This window comes from Mizuhopecten yessoensis, unplaced genomic scaffold (genome assembly GCF_002113885.1).
Source record: "Mizuhopecten yessoensis strain PY_sf001 unplaced genomic scaffold, ASM211388v2 scaffold267, whole genome shotgun sequence".
Taxonomy (NCBI): Eukaryota; Metazoa; Mollusca; class Bivalvia; order Pectinida; family Pectinidae; genus Mizuhopecten; species Mizuhopecten yessoensis.
The window spans coordinates 518,112-534,808 of record NW_018403461.1 but is presented as its reverse complement, the minus strand read 5'-3'; the positions used below and the strand labels follow the sequence as shown (position 1 = coordinate 534,808).

The 16,697-nt window shown below is 36.0% G+C and overlaps 1 protein-coding gene across 1 annotated transcript in view; it reads left to right on the top strand.

Annotated features, from left to right (window-relative positions):
- LOC110445806 overlaps positions 1–12,536 on the top strand; it is a 40,655-nt gene extending 28,119 nt beyond the window's left edge. The window contains exons 4-5 of the mRNA XM_021490603.1: positions 2,275–2,431; positions 12,138–12,536. Of these exons, the coding sequence (XP_021346278.1) occupies positions 2,275–2,431; positions 12,138–12,185 (205 nt within the window). The 3' untranslated portion in view covers positions 12,186–12,536. The remainder of the gene's footprint in view (positions 1–2,274; positions 2,432–12,137) is intronic.
- Positions 12,537–16,697: the final 4,161 nt, after the last annotated feature.

The following is a 16,697-nucleotide window of genomic DNA, read 5'->3' as shown; positions in this document are numbered from 1 at the left end:
CACCTGTTATATATACCGTATTAACTACAGAACTACAATACAGACAGTGACACACCTGTTATATATACCGTATTAACTACAGAACTACAATACAGACAGTGACACACCTGTTATATATACCGTATTAACTACAGAACTACAATACAGACAGTGACACACCTGTTATATATACCGTATTAACTACAGAACTACAATACAGACAGTGACACACCTGTTATATATACCGTATTAACTACAGAACTACAATACAGACAGTGACACACCTGTTATATATACCGTATTAACTACAGAACTACAATACAGACAGTGACACACCTGTTATATATACCGTATTAACTACAGAACTACAATACAGACAGTGACACACCTGTTATATATACCGTATTAACTACAGAACTACAATACAGACAGTGACACACCTGTTATATATACCGTATTAACTACAGAACTACAATACAGACAGTGACACACCTGTTATATATACCGTATTAACTACAGAACTACAATACAGACAGTGACACACCTGTTATATATACCGTATTAACTACAGAACTACAATACAGACAGTGACACACCTGTTATATATACCGTATTAACTACAGAACTACAATACAGACAGTGACACACCTGTTATATATACCGTATTAACTACAGAACTACAATACAGACAGTGACACACCTGTTATATATACCGTATTAACTACAGAACTACAATACAGACAGTGACACACCTGTTATATATACCGTATTAACTACAGAACTACAATACAGACAGTGACACACCTGTTATATATACCGTATTAACTACAGAACTACAATACAGACAGTGACACACCTGTTATATATACCGTATTAACTACAGAACTACAATACAGACAGTGACACACCTGTTATATATACCGTATTAACTACAGAACTACAATACAGACAGTGACACACCTGTTATATATACCGTATTAACTACAGAACTACAATACAGACAGTGACACACCTGTTATATATACCGTATTAACTACAGAACTACAATACAGACAGTGACACACCTGTTATATATACCGTATTAACTACAGAACTACAATACAGACAGTGACACACCTGTTATATATACCGTATTAACTACAGAACTACAATACAGACAGTGACACACCTGTTATATATACCGTATTAACTACAGAACTACAATACAGACAGTGACACACCTGTTATATATACCGTATTAACTACAGAACTACAATACAGACAGTGACACACCTGTTATATATACCGTATTAACTACAGAACTACAATACAGACAGTGACACACCTGTTATATATACCGTATTAACTACAGAACTACAATACAGACAGTGACACACCTGTTATATATACCGTATTAACTACAGAACTACAATACAGACAGTGACACACCTGTTATATATACCGTATTAACTACAGAACTACAATACAGACAGTGACACACCTGTTATATATACCGTATTAACTACAGAACTACAATACAGACAGTGACACACCTGTTATATATACCGTATTAACTACAGAACTACAATACAGACAGTGACACACCTGTTATATATACCGTATTAACTACAGAACTACAATACAGACAGTGACACACCTGTTATATATACCGTATTAACTACAGAACTACAATACAGACAGTGACACATCTGTTATATATACCGTATTAACTACAGAACTACAATACAGACAGTGACACACCTGTTATATATACCGTATTAACTACAGGACTACAATACAGACAGACTGCAACACACATGTTATATACACCGCTCTGTACACATACTCAGTTGTGTTTAACTTTTTGTAAAATCAATCATCCGTTGATTTAACAGAGACACAAGCAGTGAAAATATTCTGCTATTTTACAGACATTTTAAATATGCATGTAACATATGGTTGATGTTCATTTCATTGCCTGAATATTAATTACCAAGTACATACACGTGCACCAGTGACACAATCAACCGTTTGACAATATCATACAAAACTATAAGAAGTTGACGTTCCCACTGTTTACCTATATCGATATCGTCAACAGTGCTTGTCAGGGAAGCACTTGAAAAAATGGATAGATAAATGTTTGCTAGAGATTTTTTCCGTAAAGAAACTTCGTTCGCAAATTTTCATTCACCATTTATAATATTCATGCTATTTATTTTGGAAGTTGGTATAAATCGATACAACAACCAACAACACCGAGAATTAAGGCACGACAGAGACAATATAATGAAGCAATGTGTATATTTCTTTCAGAGTTTTGCGATCCAAAAGCGATATCGACGATAGTCCAGTTGATGATTGGGATAGTCATGAAGGAACGGATGACGTCAGCAAAGCTGTCATAGTGCCATTAGGTGTGCTGAGTAAGATTCTTGGCACAAAACCAGCAGCAGCGCTAAACAAAGCACAGGTAGGAACGAAAAAGACGTTATAATGCCCATTGATATTAAAAACTTTTTAACTGCTTCCAGAACAAACCAAACTGTGAAAATCTGAGAAAACGAATTCTGTCGCAGATGTCCACTTGAGGCCCAATTAGAATAATAAGTATACTATCATGTTACCGTGGGTCAAGTTACTTAACGTGTATACTTAAATGTCGTAAGTCAGGAAAACTTTTACAATTAAGCATTGCTAGACTGCAACAGTAACCTGATATATACACTTCACAATCCCATATTTGGACTTGTAGTTAAAGGCCCCCATTGAAACGCCATTGGAAGGTTCCGCCAGATGTTTAAGATATCCAATTAAACCTGTTCAAAATTGCCTATTGCCTGATTACACATTCTTTGCAGTTTCGTTCCTATATAATATTCTCCAAACTTTTCGGATGTTCCTTTTTTAGGATATATTTAGTCGTCTGATTCTAACATTTGATACATTAAGAGTGCAGAAATCTCTCATTCTGTTTGCTTGGCAGTTTATGATAGCGCAGGGAGCGGTCGATATGTCAACAACTATCGGGAAATTAAATTGAAACGAAACGGTAACGTGGAATCCGAGTTTCAAGTTATATACAATTCTCAATGTAAGAATCAAGGTAGTTAGCATAAATCACAATGCACATTACTAAGAATAATCAGAAATCATCGATATCAATATCGCACACGAAAAAAATAACAAAGTCCGATGAGATCATGCAAGCGACCATAAATATTGCATACAGACTTTATCAACCCACATCTCTGTAAAACATTTTGTTGTGAGCTTGTTCGCCAGCATTCGGATGTAGAAAGGCTTTCGTTCCCTATTTAAAGAAATAAAAATAAGCAAATTCCAATCGGTCAGAAGAGGAACTCGGTTTATTCCTATGCGTATGCCAAAAGTCTGCTGGAAAAAAATGCCTCAGAATTGAACAAAATTTTACCAGCCAAGAATCCAATAACTCCTTCGGCTAGGTTTGATAAATGGTAGTGCAGGGGTGAAAAAGTCGATTGCTGTGATTTAAGAAACTCTTATGACGAAAATGGTATTCAAGATTAACCAAAAGAAATTATGAATTCTTAAAAAATGCACATTCAACTCATTCATTGCCATGAAATATGCCACCGACGGAGATAGTGAGTTAGGATCAAACAACCGTTCGTAAATCACGTTCATATAGCGGCTTGACCAAATGCAGACTACCACGAGTGTAATTACGCATTACCGCACACCACCTCTAGGGCGAATCGACGTACGTTCATCGTCGAGTGCACTAAGTCAGCTCGGTCACTATATTCGTATTCACAATACAATCTCCCCGTTTTAAAATATGTAGCTTTTTGGCCCAAAACGTCCAACCTCAGCACCGGTCATCCGCTTCCGCACAACGGCTTGCAACCAAGCCTCAGTTCCGCAATCTGACATCGAGGCAGATGCCCTATGATGCAAACAACTGTGTGCTCCCCTATGGAACAGACTATATGTCCGGGCTATCAAAATGTCTAGGCTGATTGTGATCCTCTCATCCATGCACGACTTACCGGTCCCAATTAACCAATCAATATTCCCGTTAAGTAATAAAGGAACCAAACAAAACTCCATTGGAAGTCCAAGAACACACGCAACCGCAAATGTCTGCCGTGACTGCAGTTTCATCGCCTTTTGATCAAAGATGTTCACCAATTGTGAATGGAATGGTGGCCATGTCTTCTTCCATCGGTGATCAAATATTTCGGAATAAAGCGCCACTTCTCTAACCCCGTACGAAGCTCTTACCTTCGGAAGCTCACTTCCTCTTGCTTCAGTCTTTCTTGAAACAACACTTTGTGTTTCTTCGATCTCATCTTTCATTGCAATCTGTCTATATAGAATAGTTGTTTCTGGTAGATTTTGGGCATTTTGCCAAAAGCTTGCTGGATATCTGCCAACAGAAGCCACGAACTCACTCACACGTCACTGCCTTCGCCCTGCGAGGACCAATAGCATTTAGTTAGATCCAAGATACACAAATACGGATATGAGAATGTGTTTCCAAATCGTGCAAATATATAAACACTCTACGTAATGTGTACTCACGATATCATTTTGACGGGCTACATACATCACTTACACGACGCCATAAAAGCTACACCTAAGTGTATAGGTATCACCATATGTCGAGTGATATGAACTAAATAAACATTCTTAACTTCTGACACCAAATTGTTGTAAGAAGGCTACAAGATATATTTAAAATTCCCTTGAAGTATGCCTGCATGGGGGAGTGTAATATACGATCAGATCAATAGGACGTAAAGTATGTACGTATAGAACCTTGACCAAGAGCAGACTACCACACGTGTCGTTACATCACTTCTGGGGCGCATCAACGTCGCGCGTGAATCGCCGATCACACTAAGTCAGATTGGTAGCTATATATACATTCACAACAGTGCTTGAAATTATAGTTTCAAGATTGGATAACGGCTTGATTGGCAATAAAACGATGTGTACATAAACTATTGTAATGAATATTAAATCGAATTTATAGGAGTCAGTACCGTATTCTTATCATTAGGCGTCACTTGGTAATATTGTAATACGGGAGTATAAGTAGCTTACATTTCATCTATAGGAAAATTCTAGATTTTCGAGTAAATACATTCAGTCTTTTAGTTTCATATGGAACTGATAACTCGCTTAAATGATTGATTTGATCAGTTTAATCCACTTGGAAAATGAATTCAATTTAGAATGATCCTTTAATACCTGAATTTCACATTCCAACAGGAAGTAGGAATCTCTTTATACTTTGGACCTTTCATTAAAAGAGGTTACGTTACACTTTAAACCAGTCAGTGACTTATGCTAGAGTCATTTGTTATACTATCTTCAAGATTATAAAATTGAAAGAAGTCGATATCGGTACCTAATAACTTACACATTTTATTAGTTATCAAATTAAGTATCAATAAATTGCATAATAATATTTTACAGATAGATAGTAAGGAATTCTTCTCCAAAGAAGTGGATAGTAACAGTAAGGCAACATATACTCTTATACATGTATGTAAGGAAAAATACCACAAGTTTCCAATTCATAATATGCATAAATTATTGTTTTCTGATACATACAAATCGCATCAAAGTTGATACATAAGGCATTGATGACACATCTTCTTCCTACATCCTTATGGTTCAATAATACTCACGTCCAGGTCGGTGAACTGTTGTATTGACTCGGTGTCACTATTTATAGGATCAACAGGTCAGCTTTATAACGTAACTTCAAGATAACTAAACAACTATAGACTTCTATTTCGGTGAAAATTTGGTTACATGGATCTGAAAATGATATTGGAATCAGCTTCTTCTCTCTCTCGGTCAGTTTCGCTTTATCATGAACAGCAATATATTCAATCCAACAAAATACATAAATGATAAATATACGATGCAACGCAAGCATGTATATCTAAAGCCCGGTTTTGAGAATAGCATGATCAATGCGTCTTGACAGTGTACATGCTTTCGACAATGGTGCATCAAGCAAGCTTGGCAGCGAACCATGTTAATTATCAAAATGATCGTACGTAAAGTCATAAAGGAAGGTCAATATGTGGCTGTTTTACAAAGCAGACATATCTACAATACAATAGGAACCCACAAGATAGCCAATAATGAATGACAATCAGATAACCCGACAACATTGGCCGAGCCGATCTAGAACCGGTTATGGTAGTCACCGCAGGGTGGACCGGGGAGTTGGAGCCAGGCAGGATGATGATTAAGGTAATAAGGGGTATCAGAAATCAACATTAAGTACCAATTGATGCTCTGAATGCGATTTTAATCGTAACTTACAGAACATGATATTGATATATAGCGTTATTATAGTTCTCACCTGACACGTTGATCCATAGCGGCTGTGCTTTCCTACGCTACGTAACCGAACGTCGCAGAAAGGCTATCTGGCGCAGGTACATCAAATTTAGATTACGAGCGATTTAGAATTTTATTTCAAATCAATTTCAAGTTAATATATAATTGCTTATGCTGAATGCCTATACGTGTTTATAACAATCATTATTAAGATTATGATATTACCCGTGATTGCTGATAAAAACTAACGTATATAATTATGTACCTTTGTCATTTTCAGAATGCAAGAATCGTATTCCGATAAAAATCCGGAGCATACATCTTAGCTTTTGCTCAAACATTTTCAAAACAAATCGTTCGTTTCTCAATGAAAAGATTACCCAAATAGTGTGAAAGAAAAATATGGCCCAAAACCATACCAGGTGTGAAAGAAAAATATGGCCCAAAACCATACCAGGTGAAAATGAATAACACTACAAAGGCACACAGAAAACAGTCACATTGAACACAGACAGATGATTTCTCGCACCTCAGACAGAGATATCCCACGTCATACCCCATGCTAGAGTTTTCTATCTTGTCCGACCTGTCTTGTACCTTTACGTGACTTTTCGCGGAATTTTTACACTGCGATGTATTTATCCACGTTAACAGCTTGAAATAGACAATTTGCATTAAAATGTTCTGTTTTGTCGTTATATGTATAGTTTTGATGTTGTTAGGTATTTGATGTTGTAGATAAAATATAATCAACACTGCGAAATACGTTGTAATCTATGTAAGGACGGACTATGTTTGTTACGCGGAATCATTCAAATGTAGCTTAAGTAGTGAAGACGTCATTATCACTTGAGGCCCAAGGCGTGATACTTGTAGATTTTTGCAAAATTGAATAGTTTTTTTTAACTAAAAGTTAAGAGATATCTCAGCCTCGGGCTAAGATTATGTAACATCCCAAACTCGGCTTACGCCTCGGTTGGGATTTTTGGGTTTGTTTAAACATACAAAAGCAGGACACCTAGCCTCTTTAGGTCACGGGATCATTACGCTTCACTCCACAAAACGGCAATATTAAACTGTTAACATATCAAATATCAAAATACGTAAATGGACGGGATATTCTAAAAATGATTTGTTATGCTTTACATCATTTTCATTTCAAGCAAAAAGGGACCTCGATGCGATGAATTCGTTATCCGCCCTCGCCCCCTATAAATCTATGGTTCTGTAGAGGGTCAGTAACTGACTATATAACTAATAATGTTACTGCCCCTCTATGGTTCTGTAGAGGGTCAGTAACTGACTATATAACTAATAATGTTACTGCCCCTCTATGGTTCTGTAGAGGGTCAGTAACTGACTATATAACTAATAATGTTACTGCCCCTCTATGGTTCTGTAGAGGGTCAGTAACTGACTATATAACTAATAATGTTACTGCCCCTCTATGGTTCTGTAGAGGGTCAGTAACTGACTATATAACTAATAATGTTACTGCCCCTCTATGGTTCTGTAGAGGGTCAGTAACTGACTATATAACTAATAATGTTACTGCCCCTCTATGGTTCTGTAGAGGGTCAGTAACTGACTATATAACTAATAATGTTACTGCCCCTCTATGGTTCTGTAGAGGGTCAGTAACTGACTATATAACTAATAATGTTACTGCCCCTCTATGGTTCTGTAGAGGGTCAGTAACTGACTATATAACTAATAATGTTACTGCCCCTCTATGGTTCTGTAGAGGGTCAGTAACTGACTATATAACTAATAATGTTACTGCCCCTCTATGGTTCTGTAGAGGGTCAGTAACTGACTATATAACTAATAATGTTACTGCCCCTCTATGGTTCTGTAGAGGGTCAGTAACTGACTATATAACTAATAATGTTACTGCCCCTCTATGGTTCTGTAGAGGGTCAGTAACTGACTATATAACTAATAATGTTACTGCCCCTCTATGGTTCTGTAGAGGGTCAGTAACTGACTATATAACTAATAATGTTACTGCCCCTCTATGGTTCTGTAGAGGGTCAGTAACTGACTATATAACTAATAATGTTACTGCCCCTCTATGGTTCTGTAGAGGGTCAGTAACTGACTATATAACTAATAATGTTACTGCCCCTCTATGGTTCTGTAGAGGGTCAGTAACTGACTATATAACTAATAATGTTACTGCCCCTCTATGGTTCTGTAGAGGGTCAGTAACTGACTATATAACTAATAATGTTACTGCCCCTCTATGGTTCTGTAGAGGGTCAGTAACTGACTATATAACTAATAATGTTACTGCCCCTCTATGGTTCTGTAGAGGGTCAGTAACTGACTATATAACTAATAATGTTACTGCCCCTCTATGGTTCTGTAGAGGGTCAGTAACTGACTATATAACTAATAATGTTACTGCCCCTCTATGGTTCTGTAGAGGGTCAGTAATCGACTATATAACTATACATCTTACTGCCCCTCTATGGTTCTGTAGAGGGTCAGTAACTGACTATATAACTAATAATGTTACTGCCCCTCTATGGTTCTGTAGAGGGTCAGTAACTGTCTATATAACTATACATCTTACTGCCCCTCTATGGATCTGTAGAGGGACAGTAACTGACTATATAACTATACATCTTACTGACCCTCTATGGTTCTGTAGAGGGTCAGTAACTGTCTATATAACTATACATCTTACTGCCCCTCTATGGTTATGTAGAGGGTCAGTAACTGACTATATAACTAATAATGTTACTGTCCCTCTATTTTTCTGTAGAGTGTCAGTAACTGACTATATAACTAATAATGTTACTGCCCCTCTATGGGTCTGTAGAGGGTCAGTATCGACTATATAACTATACATCTTACTGCCCCTCTATGGCTCTGTAGAGGGTCAGTAACTGACTATATAACTATACATCTTACTGACCCTCTATGGTTCTGTAGAGGGTTAGTAACTGACTATATAACTAATAATGTTACTGTCCCTCTATGGTTCTGTAGAGGGTGAGTAACTAACTATATAACTAATAATGTTACTTTCCCTCTATGGTTCTGTAGAGGGTAAGTAACTGACTATATAACTATTAATGTTACTGTCCCTCTATGCCTCTATGGTTCTGTAGAGGGGCAGTAACTGACTATATAACTATACATGTTACTGCCCCTCTATGGTTTTGAAGAGGGTCAGTAACTGACTATATATCTATACATCTTACTGCCCTCTATGGTTCTGTAGAGGGTCAGTAACTGACTATATAACTATACATCTAACTGCCCTCTATGGTTCTGTAGAGGGTCAGTAACTGACTATATAACTAATAATGTTACTGCCCCTCTATGGTTCTGTAGAGGGTCAGTAACTGACTATATAACTAATAATGTTACTGCTTGCCCAAGGAATAATGTTGTGAAGGGAAAATGTGGGATTGTAGCTTCTGTCACCAGTTTGTTACGATCTCACTTGTAACACAACTATGTGATTTGGTCTGTTCCTGTCCCTATGTGTTAGCTTCTTTTGTGTATGATAATTTAAGAGGTTAATAAAACCATACAACTTCTCTTCACATCAACATTTTGTTGATTCAAAAGACACACCAATCTATTGCAATACACATGTTATATATAGCATCAGTGTCATCTAGCCAGGGTCCCTGCAAGTCTAAAGTTTTGTATTCAAGGGCTACGGTTTACATTACCTGATCAGAACTCCAATGCACCAACCTAACTCTATATTAATACAATTATATATGCAATGTACTCTGCTAACTTTCCAAAACATTCATCAAGTAAAGTAGCAAGTCCCCCAACTCAACTGCATTCGACAGTGCCCCCACCCCCTACCTGCAAGGCCATGTGAATTTTGTTCGTTAAATTATCAACACTATTGAAGAGGAAAGTGTGCTTACATTTCATGATGATGGCCGGGATTCGATAGTGAAAAACTATAGGACACCTGTCCGATCCCGAGGGTTTTCTCGTGGTACTGTGGGCTCGTCCCACCTGTCCGATCCCGAGGGTTTGCTCGTGGTACTGTGGGCTCGTCCCACATTTAGTCCGTCTACGCGCTAACATTCGGTCCGATAAGGCTGATAAAATAAATCAATAGACTTGTTTCATGTTTGTTAATAAGGCAAAAAAATGTTTGTATTTACTCATCTTATCTATTATATGCATATACTAAATTTAGCAAAGAAATAATACCCAGGGCTACTCAAAAAAACTCAACCAGGAAGTCGTCTTCTACGTTTAAACAGACTTACTGTTCTTTGAGAGATAATCTGTTTATACTCTTTAGCCGTGTAGGTCTATTCAAGTACGCACCAATGATGACCATAAACCTATTTTTATATTAATCCCTCCGAATGAGCTACTTGATTTAAATAGGACTAAAATATGATTACTATTCCAGTCATGAGATACCGCACTAGAGGGTTTTTAAACAACGACCATGTCGATTTCACTGATATCTCAGCCGTAAATAGATACAAAATCACAAACATGACCCTTTTGAACTGACTGACCTTAGGAAACACAGACTTATCCTCTATAGCAATGATCATTACGAAAACTTCACTAACGTTTAAAAAACCCAGCAAAATACTTAATGGAAGTTCAAAACATTCCCTTCAAAACACAAAATTTAAAATAATAAAGCAAAGGTTGGCTTTGTTTAATTTTGTTTTACGTCCGTTCAGCAGATCAAGCCATTTAAGGCTGTGCTCTCAAGTGTGTAAGGAATGCCCGCGTGGATGTGTGCGTTCTGGAGGTGGGATTATGTAGATGCATATGTCCCTTGTGATAGCGTAGTTTGATACCGACTTTTAAAATGCTACCTCAATGACATACCTCGCCAAAGGCACCCAACACAGCATCCCGCCTGGTCACACATTACTGACAACGCGTTAACTAGTTGTTTCCCGAAATGCTGAACGTTAATCTGGAATAAATAACTAACAGTTTTAAAGACTGACATATCCCAGACAGGGGATAGAACATATTGCCGCTCTCACTTGGGTAAACGTGCTACACTAAGACCGAAAGTGATTGTGTGGCAAGGAATGCGCAAGTAAAAATAAACGTTCTTAGGAATCAAAGAGAATATATCAAGAACCCAAATGCTGCAATCAGTACAGTATATTTACTTTGGTCATTTTCGTGACTCCATATAAAGGGAACCAAAGCAAATTACAAATTCTTCAACAGGTTCCCACATAAGGTCCTTCTTAAAACATGATTTGGATAACAGCAGGTGCAGAGGTTGTAGTGAGGGAACAGTTTCAAGAGGATATAAAGTACGATATAAAGACCCACTTCTTCACGTCTGCATTTTAGGATCTTTGCACAGGCGTCATTAACATACCACCCTTTATTTATTCGTTACTAAGCACATTGAGATGATTAGCTTCTCGTTTAATGTATAATGGTGATCGTAAGCATTTTTTGTTTATTATACTATTATCAGTATGCTATAAAGCGCTTTAGAGTAATTTTACAAATTATATAGGGCGCTATATAAATGTTTGTATATTATTATTTTTATTAGATGTAAGTATCTTGAAATGAATTAAATGAAGAATCTAGCATAACAAAAGTGCATTGTTACATTATTCCACTCTATTGCTGTACCGTATAATGTTTTATCCTTAATTCGTCTTTGTATTCCGGCAGAAAGTACAGATGATGTATAAATACTGATATCAAAGACATTAGTCCATCTTATATTGAAAACAGCACTGAGTTTATCAAATTATCTTAAATCGCTTTGAGTGCATTTCAGGTTTTCTTCGATCTATTAACTTGCAAAACATGATTTTAAATTATCTTTATATTTTCAGAAAAGGCGCCTAGATATGTGGCTTGACTACGACACTGGCCGGGAGTGACAGAATTCAAGCCGAAAAAATGTGAATTGCCTTGTTCGGCATTAGTGTTCCTTCGAAAGTCTTACTTTTCAAAAAATATTTTGCCTGTATCAATTTTCTGTATTCAAAGGCTTAAAATGATAGAACAAGCATATCTATACTTTAACGGATATTTTCTTATATATTTCTATATATCATAACACAGTTGTCGCTCGTTAAATATTTTCCTTACTATAGCACTATGGTATACAGATAAGGGAAAATTGCTTTAGAAATGTACAGATAATTTATATAAATAATTTCAAACATTATTTTGTTACATTTAAATGTATATATGCGATGATCCAGGGAAACAATGATAGTTTCATCAATTACAACTCATATATAAAAAATCGAGTTCTGTTTTCTTATGACTTGAAAAGGAATATATATTTTTGCATAAAAAGCAAAAGTATATTCTTGTAAAATCATGTTGTTTTCTATGGATTCGGTATAATTTTGCTGAAGTCGAATGAAGTAATCAGGGCTGGTATCCTGATTACAAGAGATCCCAGAGGTCGAACTATCTTCATTAGTTCTTTGTAAGACTGGTCTGTTTTCTTCTCTTCTCTTGTTTTTTGAGTAATGTAAACAGTAAAAACACCTTGATGTAACCTTTGACCTAAACTTTATACTGCTATGTGGAAATGATATTATCTTTAAAAGTGGTATTATCATTTGACATATTTACCTGTACAGTATTCAGTGTGAAATAAGAAGAACCGATAATTGAAAATTAAGAAAGACATATTAAGCGTTTTTTTACCTAACATGTTTAACTTATCACTAAGGTGAACATCCGTATGAAATTTGAGAAAGATTTGTCAAGTACTTTTTAAGGAATTAATAGCGATAACAAACTTGAACGATCAAAATTAAAGATGATCGCTCAGACAAGTCTTAACGCGACACATGCACAACTAATCACCAAGGGAAGCCATCATATGAAACTTGAGAAATATCTGTCAAGTACATCTTGAGAAAAAGTGATGACGACGAATCGTACCTGTCTCAAGATGACACATGCAAATGCAAGAAATAACTACCCATGAGATCCTGCATATGAAATTTGAGAAAGATCTGTCAAGCACTTCTTTAGAAAAATTGCGATAACCCTCAAGTCAACGATGGCAGCCTTTCGGCCATTGTATTTCTTCGATCAGTCTTATAATGAACATGCACAACCAGGGACTAATGGATATTTTTTCATATGAAATTTGAGAAAGATATGTAGAATATCTCTTGAGAAATAGCGATAACAAACTTTAACCCTCACAATCCAAAATCGTTGCCTTACGCACAACTACGGACCAAGGAAATCCTTATACTGAAATTTCAGAAAGACCTGAAAAGTATTTCTTGAGGAAAAACACTTTTATTTTCAAAATTCAAGATGGTTGTTTTTTCGATCAGTCTCAAAATGAAACATAAACAACCAGGGACATCATATGAAATTGGAGAATGATATGTCAAATCTATTTAGTGAAACGTCTGTAAAACAAATCTTTTATTCGCAAAATCGTCTGTCTAGCAGGTATTTTGTTTTACAAGTAATCCTAAAATAAAACATGCAGAAAAAAGGTGAACAAGGAGAAATTCTTATGAAATTTGTGCGACATCTGTGAAGAACTTCAAAAGGAAATATAAAACAGGTCGGCCAGATGAGGAGAACAGCTTGCTTACAGTCGGCTGGACAATTTGTCCTTAAAACTCAACAACAATATTGTCAACTCAATCATTATTACATTTTCAACCTCAGTTTATTTATTTTTTCTGTTTGCTCAGCTATTTTTATAATAGGCTGCAAAGCAATTTACATCAATACATATATATCGCCTTTTTTTTGCAAATAAAGACTTTCATAACAAGAGAACATACACGATATATTAAGGCATTTCAACAATGCAAAAGTATAGAATTTGGTAAAACATTGCATCAATACATAAAAGTCCATCACATGGACAATGCAATACATGTTTTACCGGGATAACACAGTAAAGTCACAGACTTATTTCAACTGTGGTCCCTAACATATAACTTTGATACGATCATTTTACAAATACAATTACAGGTCAATACATACATATATTTATCACAGGGTAATATATTGAGTACAAAATTAACATCGTCACCCTATGTACTGTGTAACATATGATAGTATTCATAGTAATCATAAGTAGTATCAATATCTTGTTACATGCTTCATTAACCTTTTGGATCCAACATAGCATGGAATAACATAAAAACAATCAAATACAGGTACAACTTATTTTGACATAGACATCGGCCTGACACAAGTGATTCACACAATCAGTCAATCATCTTCTTGATTGAAAAAATCATCTCAGCGATGAAAATTGGGACCATGATATATCTTGTAGGTTTTAGTGTAAATCTTAATTAATCTCGACAGGTTCCTTATTAAACCAAAGGGTTAAGCTTGAATGGACCGCAAGTGTGACTGCAGCGCCCCCTGTACCGATTTTCAATATTTTCATCTCCACCGTGTGCATTTCATGGGACCTTTATCGCAATTATAAAATTAAAATCGTAATCCGCTTGGCCATATGCGGTCTCATTTTTTAGGAAATTATAAATTACCTATTTGACCTTGTTGTTGGTGAAACAGAATAAGTTCGGATTCCATCAAATTTCCTTATTTGAAATGTTCTTTAGTAACTAATCTTTCTAGCATCTAAGAAAACTGTGGATAATTCACGGAATCGGAACTTTCCACTACCCCTTTGTTTTCCATTAAATATCAAGTTGCTGAATGTACTGAATCACTTTTGTAATTTGATAATGAAAAGGTTTGGCTCGGCCATCAACAACCCAATATTGATCAAATGACTGGAATATGCTTAAAAAACAGTGTCTGTGACTGTATTGCAACATTGTGCAATTTCTTAGTAAAACTGCATTAATATCGAGTTTCAAAATGTGTTATACAATACGCATTTGCGATGTACTGCATGTATTTTTCGCAAGAAAAACACAATAACTGCATGACACGACATACTTATAATTAATATCTGTATAACGAATTACATAAACGATATGTTTTTGCTGTAGACATAACGCATTACTCAGCACATCCGTTAAAGCACTTACTCATCCTTAGAGAATCATAGTTCACACTGTTAACAAGCGGTCTCAGGCAGGATATATCAATTCTTTTGCGGAGAACTGAAACTGATATAATCCTGTATTCACAGTAAGATCGTACACATAGTAATAAGTGATAAAACTGGGTTTGAGCATGGCCAACATACTTTACACAGTAGCGCAGAAATACATTCTGGGCCATGACACACTCTGAAAGGCGGTAAAGGGACATTCGTGGTTAAGAAGAATGTCTAATTTTAAGGGCTTTAGTATGGTCCGAATTAAGAAAATCAACATATAAAGTGTCATTGATAAACATTGAATATTTCAAATTAATAGTTTTTTCTTGACCATATCAAACTATTTTTGGCCACAAACAAAATTGTAGCATTAAAACTTAAAAGAAGAAACATAAGGAAAATGTGCACTAAGTAAAAGATTTACAAGAAGAGGAAAACATTGAAAACGTCCAAAGATAAGGCTATGTTTCCTGAAGACCTCAGCATCTTCTGCTTCACTGAAAATAGATGACATCGAATTATCGGTGAAATACATTAGAATCAATAGGCATCGACTATTGCAAATCGAATCAATGCAGGTATATCACAATGTCAACACACAAAGATAAATCGAATCAATGCAGGTATACCACAATGTCAACACACAAAGATAAATCAAATCAATGCAGATATACCACAATGTCAACACACAAAGATAAATCGAATCAAGGCAGGTATACCACATTGTCAACACACAAAGATAAATCGAATCTTATTTTCGATACAAAACGCAACAACAGGAGAAAATAACATGACATGAAGAAGGATATTTTGAACCCCCGCAAACAAATGGCGGCGAAACGTCTGATGCTCCGGAAGGTCAGATTTCCCTGCTTGTGTTACCCATAACTACACCACATCCTGGCATTATATCGATAACACCAGGAGTTAACCAAGAGATACTAAACTAATAAAAACACCATACATAAGGATTTCCGTTAGCTGTATGACTCAAAACGAGGTTCCAAGAACAGGATGTACATGTAATTTTAGGAAAGTTAAACTAACGGGACGCAATCATCAACAGTAGGAGCGTAATTATTTGCAAAGGGTGGTCAACAACATTTCAAATAGCACGCGTACGTTTATATATATTTATATAGCAAATGTTTGTAACTATACAGTGATCGTGATAAATAAACTTTTGATAATATATAAACTGAAGGAATATTTCACCACTTTAAAATATGAACAAGAGGACTCAGATGTCAAAACTGTTACTTTATATGTGTACAAAAACGACAGTGTCCAGCAAACCTTATTGACAATAAATGTATACAGTTGGGTTGTGCACTAGACAAAGTATAGCTCAAAACACAGTATTTTCCGA